At 43.1% G+C, this 15,257-nt stretch overlaps 1 protein-coding gene across 2 annotated transcripts in view; it reads left to right on the forward strand.

The window, feature by feature from the left end:
- The first annotated feature begins 2,754 nt into the window (after positions 1-2,754).
- Positions 2,755-15,257, forward strand: part of CENPE (centromere protein E) — a 1,911,253-nt gene continuing 1,898,750 nt past the window's right edge. For both annotated transcript variants that reach the window (XM_085641421.1, XM_085641422.1), the window contains exon 1: positions 2,755-2,937. In XM_085641421.1, coding sequence (XP_085497547.1) covers positions 2,882-2,937 — 56 coding nt within the window. In that variant the 5' untranslated portion in view covers positions 2,755-2,881. The remainder of the gene's footprint in view (positions 2,938-15,257) is intronic.

Genomic DNA, 15,257 nt, shown 5'->3' on the forward strand with positions numbered 1-15,257 from the left:
GGTTCTGAACGGGCTTAGTAGAAGCACCCGCAAGGTATGCTCTTTCTGCTCTCCCCGTTAACTTTTGACTTTAATCAGTGCCGCTTCCCTTCTATCAACTTAAGATTCCCTTCGTTCTTTCTTACAGCGCGGAGCGTTACGCTCTCACCTAATTACGTGTGATGACAATGATTGTTCTAAGACAGTAACCCCTACTTGTCCATTCCGGAATTTATTTACCAGTAAGTGAACGAATATTAAGTAATTCCTTGACGGTTCTTTCACTTTCCGTCTATCATAGTGACTGAATTCTTTTTTCACTTTTGTTGTTCTAGTTTTACTCACCTGTGAACACTGAAAGGGCATCCATAAGTGTGCTGCCACTTCGGTAAGACTTGTTATAGCTAGGCGGTGGGTAACGTTGTTGCATTCTCAGGCATTGTAGATTTATCTCTAGTTTCAATTCTCCTTTCTCTTTTAGTTTTTAGTGTTGTGGTCCTGAGGAGAACCCCACCAGTCAAACAAAACGGGGTTCGAAACGCGTAGACCTTTTTTCCGTTGTTATTCCAAACATTGGTGTAATTAGTTTGTTTTGGTGCATTCTTAAAATTATTTTGCTTATTCTGTCAAATGATGGCCTAATGAATAGGTTACATGCACATCTAAATGGTCCTGATTAACAGTTTACCTTGTTTGGAGAGTCCTTTGGTTTATTCAAATTGATGTCATCTGTAACCAAAGGCATATTGTTTGGAACGAGTGTGTGTCTTGATGAATGGGGAGTGGTGTTTGAATGTGTCTATGAACTAGTGAATCTGCCGCATTGGCAGTTCAGTTATTGTGTTCAATTGTGTGTCATAAGTGTTTTTTGTAAAAAAAAAAATGTATGTGGTGCTTAATTGTTCGTTTAATTGAAAAAAAAATTCATACAAGATTCATTTGAATAACAAAAAAAGATATGGCTTGAATAAAGACTATTAATTAGTACAGACGTGGTTGTTAGACTTTTCTTCCGCGGCCTATTGACTTTGTAAAATAGTGATCAGCATTGGCATTCTCTTTAGTTTCTCAAGTGACCGCATTGGAGGCATATCCCTCTGCTTTCTAGGCGCAAAATTGTGGAATAGACTCCCTGAGTCTCTGAGACTAACCACAGACCTACTCTCTTTCAGGAAGAACTTAAAAACCTGGCTTTTTAATAACTGATGGGTCTTTTACGCACGTTTTCCTCCCGCTGTCATGTGCCAGGACACTCTAGTCTGAGTGGCTGCGCGCTTTATTAAATACATTATTTCATTTAATTTCATTAGGTCCCTGACAGTGCAAAGGAACACTTGTCCAAATTCTAAGGGCCTTATTTATGAGGCCTTATTTCACTTTTATGCCGCCGGCAGCGAAAAAAATGTGCCATGTTACGCCCTATTTACAAAGTGGCGCATCTAGGCAGATGTGTCGCTTTGTAAACCCCTGCACCACATTATACCTGCGCCAGGTATAATGTGTTTTGGGTGGGTGTTCCCCCGCAAAAAGCCTCGTAGAAGTGGCACATTGAAATCTATGAGAACTCAATGCGCCACTTCTAGGAGGCCATTGCGTCAATATCTTACACCTGCCTCACAGCAGGTGTAAGACTGATGCAGGCCCTTTCACATGGGGCTTGCCCCATGTGAAAGGACACATTGCTGGACTTGCATCTATTTCAGACACACCCCAGCAATGCATCACTTTTGCGCCTACAGATATGCCAGAAATACTGACGTATCTGTAACCCCTTGCGACAAGATGCGACATTCAGTAAATATGACGCATCCGTCATGTCGCAAGGAGGGTGCACTAAGAAGTGACGCATCCCTGTATTCACACAGCGATGCATCACTTCTCATAAATAAGGCCCTAAATGTGTTTACATCTAATATTCAGGGATAGGTATGTGTGTTTTCAATACTGTAACACAGCAGCAGCTCACCAATATTACTTCAAATAATCTCTGTGACGCCCTCCCATTTCTTATATGTTAGGCCTTGTTTTGATCTAAAAGAAACTTTTTTTCTGTATATTGCATGAAACATAAACACAACATTTCTCAGCAAAATGGCTGTACTAGACTCTCACATATCAGGCACATAAAACATAAATTAAATGAAAACAGTATTTAAAACAATCTGTTTAAGAAATAATCAAGGTCATTAGGGCAAAACTCTGGAGAACGGAGCTGACTCTGTCAGGGGGGGCCCTGAAAGGTTGGGGCCCTGAGCCAGAGCCCACTTTGCCCATGCATTAAAACGTCTCTGAGAGGCTCGAACCTTAGTTCGGCAGTCTAGCCGTGAGACCACGTCCTCTCCTCAAGTTCTTTCCCAAAAACGGATGCTGTTGCTGTCCAGTTACAACCAGAGGCAGTGGGGCACTTCCCTTCTCCATGACCAGACCGGCATTTTTAAAACATGAGAGCACCTGGTAGCTAGGATTCAATCTGCAAATTGGAGGACAGAAGTCGTGAAGCATTCTCACTGTATGCCTCAGGTTAAATTGTTAACGAAAACGGTACGCTTAAAAGAAAATGTGTTTCTTGACACCGTGATGTGCGAATTTCGGGACATAAACACACAAAGGCGTAATATTCCCTAACGTCAGTAATTGTACCCACAAACGAATCGAAAGCATTTTAAATGCTTCAACGCGGAGCAAGAAACAGTGGTACATGCTGGACTTGTTGTAAGCGAACGGGAGCGCTTCCGGGTTCAGCAGTAGGGGCGTGGCTTGCGGTGACGCGACAGTGACGCGGCAGTGCGGGAACGAGGGTGATTCAAATTACGCGCGAGAGCAGCTGATCCCGGGCTCTGCCGGCAGTGGGGAGTCGGAACTGCATTTGTCACTTTTTGAGGGGTCCCGCGAATCCTCCACCATGGCTGAGGAGGGGGCAGTGAAGGTGTGCGTACGAGTTCGGCCGCTTATCCAGAGGTGAGATCGCAGCTGTTGGCGACGAGTTCCCGGGCACTTTCTGTGCGTACATGTCATGTGCTGAGGAGATTCAATCGGCTCGGCTGCGATTTAGGCGCGGTCTCCAAGGCACGCTTTTGGTCGCTCTGTGGGGGCTCAGCCTCCACAGAAGAGGATGTAGGGCGCCTAAGGATTGACTACATTTCCCTAGTATTTCATACACTTCGTGCACGATCTCGTTGTAGATTTTCCAACTGTGGCCCTCACCTCAGGGGCGTAGTAGGGGGGTATTGGGGGGGGGGGGGGGGAGGGGCTTCAGGAACGGGAGGCACTAAAGTCAGGCCTCTGCCGTTTATACACTATTTTGCCTCTCCCATTTGTAGTCTTTTGGTGAGTCATGTTTTTTTGCGGAATGTGTTTAGATAAATGAGTTGCATACCGTTGCTGACATCGTCGTCTCGCTTCAGCAGCTCTATGCTTGAAACCAAAATCGCCCCTCACAAACATGTTAAACTATCCACCCATTCACCATGTGAGCATATAGCGCACCTAACCAGCTCCACAGGTGAATTTTTGGGTCCCCATTTTTTTAGGTCTCGCCTAGGCAGCGCTTTCACTGTCTCTTCTAGATATGCTGCATGGTCATGAAGCTCCGCCCACTTCCCCCTCCCATCATTTTAATTGGCCCCTGTCCCTGCCTTTTATTCAGAATGGCTTTTCATTGGTCAATAGGCTTAGTAGTCCCTCCTGAGTACCGCCTTTTCTCTTCTATTAACCTCCCATGATGACACCTCCTGATACTTGTGTTGCTATGCTGTACATTTTAATTATAGCCTCAGAACACTATTTTCTTAAATGCCTTTCTCCTGTCTGCTGGTGCAGGCAGGACAGGCTCTCTTGCAACTTTTTAACATTTTTATTAGGTCTTGCCTAGCGACGAAGCTCTGTCGCTAGCGAGATCTATTGTTATCGACTTTCGTTCGGAAGTGGGATAGGAGATGTGCACTTACCTCCGGACAGGCGAAGTACACGCGCACGCCATCTGTTATCTGCCGATGCGCACTCCCACCATGCTCGCCTGGACACCCGAACCCGTGCTCCTGACTCATGGGGGGGATTAAGGACATCCCGGGTTGAGCGCGCGTGCCCCCATACCAACCTGCGAGCCACCATTACTGTGCTCGGCCGATCTTTACATCTGCCCGGTACGTGCACACATAATCACTCACCTGTCGGTCTCACCCAACTGCTCCAGCTGTATCTGGGTGAAATGTCTCGCAAGCCGGTCACTGCCCGAATAAAAGCATTTAACTTTTAGTTATCACGCGTGCGTAGTGATAGAAGTTGAGCTGAGAGATGCCTGCCTGTGAGTGTGTGTAGCAGCGTGTGAGAGCCCTGGCTGTGCCAAGCTGTAGGTGTGTCTGTGTGTGTACAACCATGAGTCCGTGTGTGTGTGCAAAATGTAGGTGTGTCAGCGTATGTGCAAGCATGAGTTGGTGTGTGTGTGTGTGTGTGAAGTTGTGGGTGCGTGCAAGAGCATGTCGGTGGGAGGTTGTGTGGGCTAGAAATCGCAGTTTGTGGGCATGGAAAAACTCAGTAAAACACTATATTAATTGCTTTTAAAAATAAATAGCACATTACGCGCACATACACCCCCTCCCCCATGACGCCCTTATGGCACTACACTCCTAGTGGGTCCTGGACCCCATGGTCACAATATCTCCTTCCTATTACAGATACAGTATAAAAGGATGTCATTTTAAATAAGGGAGGCCTATGGGCTTTTCATTTCATCAATAACAAGCATTTGCAATGCAATAGGTCTTGCATTTGCGCAAGTTTGAGCAATTGACATTATTAATGCTAATGCATTTTATTTATGTTTTGGTTTTTAAAACATAAATAAAAGGCATTGTCATTTACAATGCAAATAGCTTAAACTCATGTGAAGACGAGACATATTGCATTGCGAATGCTTGTTAAAACATTGCAGCACACGTCTTCTAGTTCTGACTTTTGAAGTAATTGTGGCACCCGTGCTTTACCTTAAGTTCTTTAAAGCTAAAACTCTTCCCGCCATTGTAATAAAAGTAAACAGATAGAAAAAAGCGTTCAGCCCCCATTTTCTTTTCTTTTATTTGTTTACTTTAGTGTCAATCGTGGCACTCTCGCTTTAGCTTTCAACATCAGAAACTAAAGCGCAGGTGTCGTAATTGCTTCAAAAGCAAAGAAATAGAAAAAAAATGCAATATATTGTGCTGTTAGTAGTGGTATAGTGCGGTACAGCAAAATTTGTGGAAATTAAAGAGGGAAATAATAAAATTATTTGACGTAATAGCAATATTAAATGTTTAGAGGAGTTCTGACAATGGTTGGGCCCAGTGCCACTCCACCTGTTGCACTGTTCGTCGTGCCCCTAATGCCTGCAATATTACTGCATTTTTGACTGCCTGTTTCGTAGTAAAATATAGCAATATTTGGTGTTTAGAGGAGTTATGACAACTTTTGCCCCAGGTGCCACTGCACCTGCTGCGTCATTCAGATCATGCCTTCCTAGTTCCTGCAAGATTACTGCACTTGTGACTGCCTATTTAGTAGTAAAATTGAGCAATATTAGGTGTTTAGTGGGGTGCCTGGAGCTTTTGGTCCCGGTGCCACTGCTCCTACTGCACTTTTGAAATCATGACCCTAGTGCTTGCTAGATAACTGTATGACTACCTGTTTAGTTGTAAAATATAGCAATATTAGGTGTTTAGAGGAGTTCGGACAACGTTTGTATCCAGTGCCACCTCCGTGCTGCACCCTTGAAATCATGACCCTGTTTGCAAGAAAAACTGCACTTGTTACTGCCTGTTTATTTTTACATTTTAGCAAAATTCTGGGTTTAGTGGGTCCCTAGAGCTTTTGGCCCCGGTGCCTCTGCACCATTTAAATCATATCCCTTTTAACTGCAAGGTAACTGCAATTGTGACTGCCTGTTAGTAGTCAAATATAGCAACATTATATGTTAAGAGGAGTTCTGAAAACTATTGGGCTTGGTGCTACTGCACCATTCAAATTGTGACCCAGTTGTCTGCAAGGTAACTGCACTTTTGGCTGTCTGTTTAGTAGTAAAATATAGCAGAACTCTTGTATATTAACTTTATTTTTTAATGTGCAATGTGTATTACAACATTTAGAATTTCATCATAATGACCAAATAGATTGATGAAAAAATCCGTTCGATAATCTTAAAAAGTGCAAGGAAGGGTTCTGAGGCATGAATAGGAAATGCCACAAACATTCTAAGGCTAAAGCATCTGCTTAACACAACTAAGTAATGAAAAGCAAGTATTCCAGCATACTGGTTAAAGCTGTCTGCCTTTTCCGTGGGAAGAGATTTTATCTTGACAATGAATGGAGCTTAAACAGTATCAACAGCTTTAGTAGAAGTATTGTAAATGCATGCAGCCAGGGGAAGGTAACATTAAAAAAAAAAAAGTTCCACACAAAAGCGAATTAACACATTAATTTGGCTATTGGAACTGATAAGAGCCCCCTTTTAAGATATACTAAATACAAGAGATTTTGCAAGCGATGTGCAGGTGAAACCTAGAAACAAAACATTACAGTAATTTAGCGTCTGCAACAGTACATATGACGTGCTCACAAATAATGTAGATACAGGAAAAAGTCATAGAGGGGATTAACATCCGTGCTGCATTACCTAGTGTTTACATAATGCAATGTGCAGCATTGAGCAAATGCACAAGCTGAATACTATACTTAATAACCCATTTTAAAACCTAGGTAATATTTTGATTCTGCGCATGAGACCTACAGTTGTGCTTTCATTATGTTTAGCTACTGCACCTATTATAAGGTGTATCATTGCAGTGGATCCTCTGTGGACAATGTTTTGGTGGTGGGTGTGTGTGTGGGTGTGTGTGTCAGTCTGTGCAAACTGTTGATGTAAGTGAGTATCTGTTTTTGGAATTTCCATAGCACACTATCACCAATGAGGCTATCCTAACGCTTTGCAGGTGTGTCGTGCTAGCATCTAGGAGGCTCACTCAAAGAGAAAGGTCTTCAGCTTCTTACTGAATTCAGTAAGAGATGAGAAGACTGTGGTGTGGGAGGTCGTTCCGTGTAGTGCTTTGTATGCGTGGGTGAGAAGCTTGAATTGTGTACACTTATGTATCTGGAGCCAGTGATTTCCCTTAGGTGTGGAGTGATGTGAGACTGCAGTGGGAGTTTGAGGACCAGTCTGTCTGTCGCATTGGGGGAGGTCTGAAGTTTTTCTGAGTTGGTTGATGATTTCTGTATAGAGAGTGTTCCCGTAGGCTATTCTACTGATGATGAGGGCTTGGGTGATTTTTTCTGGTGTTTGGTAGCCACTCAAGTATGTTTTTCAGCATGCATGCTGTGACAATGGTGCTGTTCTGGATGGACATGTCCAGCTTGCTTGCAAGAATGATCCCAAGATTTCTTGCTTGTGTGCTCTGGGTGGAAGTCCAAGGTGTAGTCCCACAGCAAGGCATCTTTTCTTACAATCCTCTCTTCAGTCTTGTCCGTCTTTGATTTGAGGTAGTTGGAATTTAGCTCTGTGACAGTTGCAGTCACTCTTGCCGGCAATGCACTGGATGAGGTTGAGGCCTTCACCTACCGAGGTAGTGTCTTAGACGAGCAGGATGGAACAGACACTGTCATCAAGGCAAGAATTGGCTCTTGAGGAGTGCATCTTTGGGCATCATTGGAGCTGTTTCCGGTCAGCACCAATTCAGAAACGTCACCTTTGGACAACCAGATCGCCACTCAAGTGCTTCCTCGAGGCTGTTGCCCAGTGAACTTTCAGTGACCCCAGCCCTGGTCTAACAACTTTGAGGCTGCTGTCCAGAACACCGAGTATGCACCACCGAGCCCAAGGAGCCCAAAGGTTGCTTGACTGCCGTCCCTACCCACAGAGAATGATTTTGCAAAATGGGAAGGCTCCAGATTTCCTGCTGGACCACAGACTCCTACTGAAGGGGTCCATCACTGCTAGAGATGGTTCCCACGTCGCCGAAGGTACTCCGCCTAACACCAGGCCGCAGCCCATCCATCCAAGTGCTGAAACCACCAAAACACATGCCGGAGCAAAGACTGCAACTGTTACATTGTTGCTACGGCCTGGGTAAGACTCAAGAGCAGGGGCTCATTGAGACTTGGGGACTGATGTGGGCTGCACCGCATTTGCGAACTGCGTAAGTGAATTGCAGGCACTTGCTAAAAACAACTTCGTGAACCGACGCATAGAGCAGAGGTGGTTGCAACTATAGGAAAGTCGCCCCACATACGACCTAGACATTACAGAGCAGGTTATTGGGCCTGGTGAACTTGCCCGAAGTGCTAGAAGTGGCTGTTCAAGGGATTGTATTGAATATTTTACTGTGATCGATTTGAACAGCTTTGTGTAACTAATAGTGATTTCTCCATCATTCTCGGTATTAGGCTGGATCAAATTTATTGGGGCTGCTGGAGGGCGCGTTGCGTGTTCATGCCTAAGCAGACAGTTTACTTCCCCCTCAAAAGCCTTGAACTGCTTGACCCGCACTACCTCAGAGTCCAGTGTTTAAGAACAGTACTTAGCCCAGTTACGCAGAGCTCATAGTAAGCTGGACTGCAGAAGTAACACGTCTTGCCTACATCTATATAAGTGAAGAAATGTTTGCAACCAAACAGAAGAAAAAATGAAAAGAATAAGTGTATAGTGGCTAAATTACATTACTGGAAATTATTGAATTGAAGCTGCTCAGGTATATAGAGGTCAAATATCAGTTTGCTTCTTACTAATGATTTCTTATCTTCTCAAATGATGTTTACTTTTCTTTCTATTATTGCAGTTAGATGTTTTTGTCAAGTCAGCTGTCTGACAATCCTTGTGAAACTAAAGGCTTTAAGATGTCAGTTTTTTCACACACACATTTAAACAGCTTGTAAATGAATAGTATTTCAATATGTATCAGGAATGACAAAATTAAAAAAAAATGGTAATTCAGAAGTGTGATGCAAACAAAGATTTAAAGAGGGGCAAAAAAAATCAGAATACTTTACTTGGTGATGTGCAAATGACAAATATTTGCAGAAACTTGATTTCTCAATATTCTATATAGTTTTCTCAGTAAAACCACATGTCAGTGGGGCATGTTGTGGCCATTTCAATGTGCTACCACTTCATGCTTTAGGTATGTATTTATTACATGATTTGAGAAACCTTACTGGCCCCCATCCTAATGACAATGCGGTTAATAAACTGAGAGGCAAGGCTGCGGTCATGTGTATCTTATATGTGGCTAGATTTGTTATATATATATGGAGCAACACATCCAGCAAGGTTTTTTTTGTACAGCAGATATACTGAACTTGAGTATTTGAATGTGTTTTTATGTGTGATAAAGAAGAAAATTGCAGCTCAGTGAATTTAAATATTTGTCCAGGATCACATAATTTGAAACCAGCTTATGGGTCAAGAGCATTATAATTGGGTTGAGTAGATTATTTAAGTCACTAGACTTCCAGGTCTAGTATCATAGAAATTTTTATTTCGAGGCCTGCTGTGGATTCCAAAACACCTTTTGGGCCTCTGTAGCTGTTCATTGTGGCTGAATATTGCTAAATATCCACATGGGTTGGGATGTCCCAGGGCACTGCTGTATGGCGTTAAAGGTTAAGGCGATTTATTTCATAATTTTTTTCATTTTTCTTTTTTTGCACAAATGTTGTACATTTCATTAATAGAGAGAAACGGTCTTTATAAACATTTTCATTCATGTAAAAAAGTCTTTTATATACCCCCTATAAATGACCCACATACTAGCCTCTCACAAACGCATACATACTCACTCATAACACACAATGTATCATACCCCCCCAAGAACGCATACAGACAGTGGTCATGCAGAGGACAACGATGTTTCGGTCTTGGTGACAGTGTTGTGGGCTGGATATAACACAGACAGGTCAACGCACGTTTCGGTGGTATTTGTCAACTTATGACCACCTTCTTCAGAACTGCCAATGTTACAGAATTAAGGCAAGTTATTGGAGTATAGCATCTAAGTAAAAGAGTGGGTTGCTGAACCACTACAAGATGAATTGCTCAGTGTGGCAAAGTGACATCAATTTTATTTGGACCTCTCTCCCAGGGAGAGTCTTTACTTTTCATTGGTATATATAGTGTTACACTGCATCCGTTTCCGGCTGAACCAGTTTGATATTTAAAGGGTTCATTGGGACCACCAACAGGTTGTGTTGTACATCACCAAGACCTGTATACCATCCTTCTACTATCTCCTATGGTGTAGAATCATGCTGAATTTAATTAGTCCATGATGGAGACTGATGATATATGCGTAGTTGCCTCTATTGAGGTTCAGCCTGCCAATGGGCAGGGACTGCTCTCTATGCGATAACGCGGGGTCCTGGAAGTAACATCCTAGTGGGTACATGTGCGTAGTTTGTGTGGTACATGCATTGTGTGTGCGAGTGAACCAGAGCAATGGACCTGTGGGTTCCATTTGGAAGCCCCTGGCCTGTCCATGCGCTCAAGTGGAGGTCAGGTTGTTTTCACAGAAAGTGTATGTTTATTTCTGACATTACTGAAGATGAATGGAAGAGACTCTGACATTTAAATGTGGATGGAAAAACGGGGTTTAGGTCTTTTTTTGTGAGGGATTGCTCATTAGTCTTCTTGAGCACTGCCTTTTTTTAAATTGTTGGGGTGAAGGGTGGGACTGCAGTCTCTGTTGTTCAGATTGTGAAAGATCCTTCTGGAGATGCCAGCATTTTGTCTTTTTCTAGATCACTGTTCATTGTGGCTAATGATAGCCAGGTGGAGGTTGCTCACACTTCTTTGTCTCTCCTGTGGGTGCTCCAAACTGGGGACGCACCTGCTGTGAGGAGCTTCACTCTACACAAAGGCTGTGTATGGAAAACAGCATGCAAAGGACCATTGAAAGAGGAACCAACCCAAACCAGATCAGAATGTACAGGCAGAGAATCCACATCCCCTGCCTGCATGCTTTAACTGTATCAAAGTGGGAGCTACTGACCACTTGCTCCAAGTTCTTCTCTTTTTTTTTTTTTTTTTTTTATCAAGGAAGGGAGTGAGAGCTGATGTCTGTCTGACATCCAGATTCACAGAGGTGCAGGAACACCACCCATAATTTTGCTACCACTGAGGGTCAAGCGTACTTGGCCCAGTATTAAGATCTATAATCCAATGGGCCCCGGGACATCAGAAGCAAACTACCACAGCCCCATGTCTGAGGTGCAGTATCCCCTGTGAGCCCTGTGCTCCCATTCTCAAGTGCCTTTGATACCCACCGACCTCCTTACAAAACACAAGGCAGGTGCACAATGTATGTAGACAAAGGAAGGTCATAAGCAAAGCAAGAGAAGAGAAACCCATTGCTCTGGACCCCCATGATGTGAAAGTGCCTTCTACCCGATACAACTCTTTGGCTCCTCTTCCTACCTAGGATTCCCACAAAATTCCAGACTGTAAAAAAGTCGCTGGAGGGCTCATAGGATTTTCATGTACGTAGCCACAATTACTCCTGTACTTACCAAGACTGTGGCGTTCAAGGTTACCAGTGTGCAGGGGCCATTCCAGTTCAATAGTAACTGAGCATACAATAATTCTCCACACTGCCAATAATAGCCCATAAGGCTGGAGGTGCCCCCCTGCATGTTGGCGTTATCTGTTGTAGCACTGCAGTTGATATTCTGTCCTACATTAATAGTGCCATTTCCTCTGAAACGTAAAGAAACAGACATTAATCTCATGATTGTCTGAGGACTTGCAGTGCTATCCAGTCAAGTGTATCTTGCAACATTATCATCCCATATACGCGTACACTTTCTTACTGTATCCTGACTAATATCAATACCATTTCATACAGACATGGCCCTACAAGAAAATTCAATATCAGAATGAATGCCATCGATCATGGGCATAAACTGATCAGAGTAACTCAAACAAAATCTGAGGGTAAAGGATTTACTAAATAACTATTGCACTCAATAAGCGGGTGTGTTACTCCTAAAAACTCTAAACCTAAGACCATTTGTATCCGTTCTTCAATGGTTGGATGACTTCTTCATTCATGCTATCTCATTTTTAATATCCTGCCTGTGTGAGAGGATATATAAAACATCTGCTAAGGAGTCATGTTTTGTAGCATTAACTAGAAAGTGTACTACCCTAAAGTGTTGGCTGTATTCGGGCCTTAATCCTACACAGGTAGAGAAGTAAAAGACATAATGCTGTTCTTGGAGGTTCTTCTTCAGTTGAGTGTAACCTATCTGATCCTGTGGCATGAGGAATTAAAGAGGAAACGAAACACGAATCTTTGCTTTCTGATCCTATGTCTGACATATGTTGCCACCACAAATTATCTAACAATCTAGTATGACTACTATGGGACACATTGACCTGAGTAGATAGTTCTCTTCGCACATGTGTGGTATTAGAGCTTAAATATAAATTACTATACAGAGCAATAGTAGAAATTATAGTATCAAGAGGCAAAAAAGGAAAAAGAAAACAGAAATACATAACTTAAGTTTTGCTGGTTCCAAAAATTCTCCAAAGGCAGAGATGGACAGGGGTAGTTTTACGGTCCCAATCTCTTCGCCCCCCCCCCCCCCATCCTTGTTCCATATACATTGCTGGCGGTATTTTATGTGATTCTGTCGTCATCTGAGCATCCACTGGATGGATCCATGGCTTCCTGCCATCTATCTACCTTGAAGGGGGTGGGTGGGGTGGGGCTTCCACTGTACCTGTAAAAGCTTGTCAAACCTCTGGTCTTTACATTTCTGGACAAAATTCCTTGCAAATTCTTCTTTGTCTATGTGCACAATGGGAAGATTGACCTCATCAGTGGTGTTCTCTTCCTGTGCTTTGGTTACCTGTTAAGAAACAAACTTTGCAGCTTTCGTTAGTTCAGAGAGATAGACATGCATTTCATCATTCAAGATTTCAGCTGTACTTTCTCCCTGTACCTCACTTCTAATGGCAGATATTTGCATATTCTTGACTCTCCCGGTTACTATCTGATGGGGTGCTAGCCGATGATCAGGACTAGGCGTGCTCCTAAGGGAGAATCGTACTAATTGTAAGCAATACAACGACTTTTTATGCAAAGTGGCACACTGCTTGCTGATCTTATTCTTCAGTAAGCCACTTAGGTGCTCAACAATGTCATTGCTCTGGGGATGCTAAACCGTAGATCGTTTATTCTTTATCCCTAACATTGTCATTAGATGTGTGAAAACTACATTAACAAAGTGAGTGCTGTTATCAGATCTTATCCCTTCTCGAATTCCCCAGAGGGGAATCACCTCACGAATTGCAAACGTAGCAGCTGACTTAGCATCACAATGGACGCATGGTCCTGTTTCAACCCATCGAGAAAAAAGACACAGCACCACTATGAGAAACCAACAGTAGTTGCACCTGTCTATCATGTCCACAAAGTCAAGATGGAGAGCTTTAAAAGAACCTTGTGGTTTTGGTATGCTATAATTTATCACCTTCAATGTGGGATTCTGAGAGCATTGTTGACAAACAGTACAGTTATGGTGGTACATGGTAAGCATATCATGCAAATTGGGAACAAACCAATCTTGTGTTATTTGCATAGACAAATGATCTCTCGAGGTTTGGGCTGGTAAATGCAAATGATCAAGAGCTATCATAAGTAAAGCCTGAGGCATCACTTTTTTACCTGTAGATATATTTCTATATATTAAATTATCCCCTGACTGGGAGCACCATCTAGTCTCTCATAAGTGTTTCTCATGCAATGGACCAGCTTCTTGCAACTCACGAAGATGTAAACGCGACGTGTCAGCATAATGAGGTATAACATTATCTGTGTAGGGTTTGTTTCCGACAGCGAGGCAGTCTGGGCTACTAAAACATGCACTTGTGAACCTGATGGCACAGATGGGGGTGTGCGCCTAGCTGTGTCTTTAGCTGCCCAGTCTGCTAATGCATTACCTTGTGACACAAAATCTTGTCCATTTGTATGTGCTGCACACTTCACAACTGTCCCTGCCTGTGGTAAAGCAAGTGCCTCTATTAAAGCCTCAAAGAGATTCCTAGGCATATCAGGATTCCCGTCTGACTTAAGTAAGCCTCTCCTGCTCCATCCCATAATGCTAGAACACACCGAGGTAGTTACATAAACTGAATTTCAATAGATTGTGATGACTTTTCCTATTCCTTGTTTAAGATCCGCTATCTGTGCTCCTGCTTGTGCAGAATAATGTGCTGGTAGTGTTAACTGCTATACTATGTGGAGTGTGTCTGAAGAATCATGCTGTTGTGCCCAGACTACTGCTGCACCCGTGTGTCTTTAATCCTGTATCCTGGTCACTAGTAGAGGAGCCATCAACGAAATAGAGAGTGCCACTGGGAATAGGATCTTCTATTGCTTGACTAGATTCATTAGGAATATATGATGCAGTCATGATCATTATCCTCAGAGTCTAATACAGAATGAGCAAAAAATGACCGTAATTGTCCTAGGTAACGGACCTCCTCCTGACAATACTGACCTTTTGTCTTTCTCTACCTTGTATCCTCTCTGCGAGAATAGCCGGAAGGTATATTGTATCCTTCCTATACAGTTCTATGGGGCTACAAACTAATATGTCATCGACATACTGCTGCAACGTACTGTCACAGATCATTTTCACTGCTCTGTTGAAAATGCTAGTGGACTCACAATAACCCTGAGGCAAAGAAGAATACAAATGCTGAATCCCGCGATAGGAGTAAGCTGTCAAATAATGACTGGATGAAAGGGATGGTAAAGAAAGCATTCTATTTTTTTTTTTTTTTTTTTTTTTGGAAAACCTTTATTCTTGAAAACATGGACACAGCTATTCAGCCGACATCCCGGAGGTTCGGCAGCTTTGAGAAAGCAGAACAAAGAAACATCCACAGTGCATAGAGGAGAAGCAAAAAAAAAGGTTCTATTTTAAATAAACACAAACTCACACAAAACCCCAGCAAGGCGAAGGACACTGAATACCACTGGTGATTGCCCCTCAGGGGAGAGCAGACCCCCCTCGTCTAACAGTCACAACACTGTGTTAAGAGGAAAAAGGGGGGAAAAGCAGAGGCCCAAAAAGTCAATTAACAATCAGATACATATACAAAAGCTGGAGAGAATGTTAAGGAGAGAGCTGTTCATCGGGGGGATCCAAATCAGGGGCAAGACATATGCCCCCCCTATACTGGTTCCACCTCCCCCAAATGGCGTGCCACTTCCGGGGGCGCCCTCTAGCACAATATACTGTCTTTTCCC

Source organism: Triturus cristatus, chromosome 2_2 (assembly GCF_964204655.1).
Source record: "Triturus cristatus chromosome 2_2, aTriCri1.1, whole genome shotgun sequence".
Classification (NCBI taxonomy): domain Eukaryota; kingdom Metazoa; phylum Chordata; class Amphibia; order Caudata; family Salamandridae; genus Triturus; species Triturus cristatus.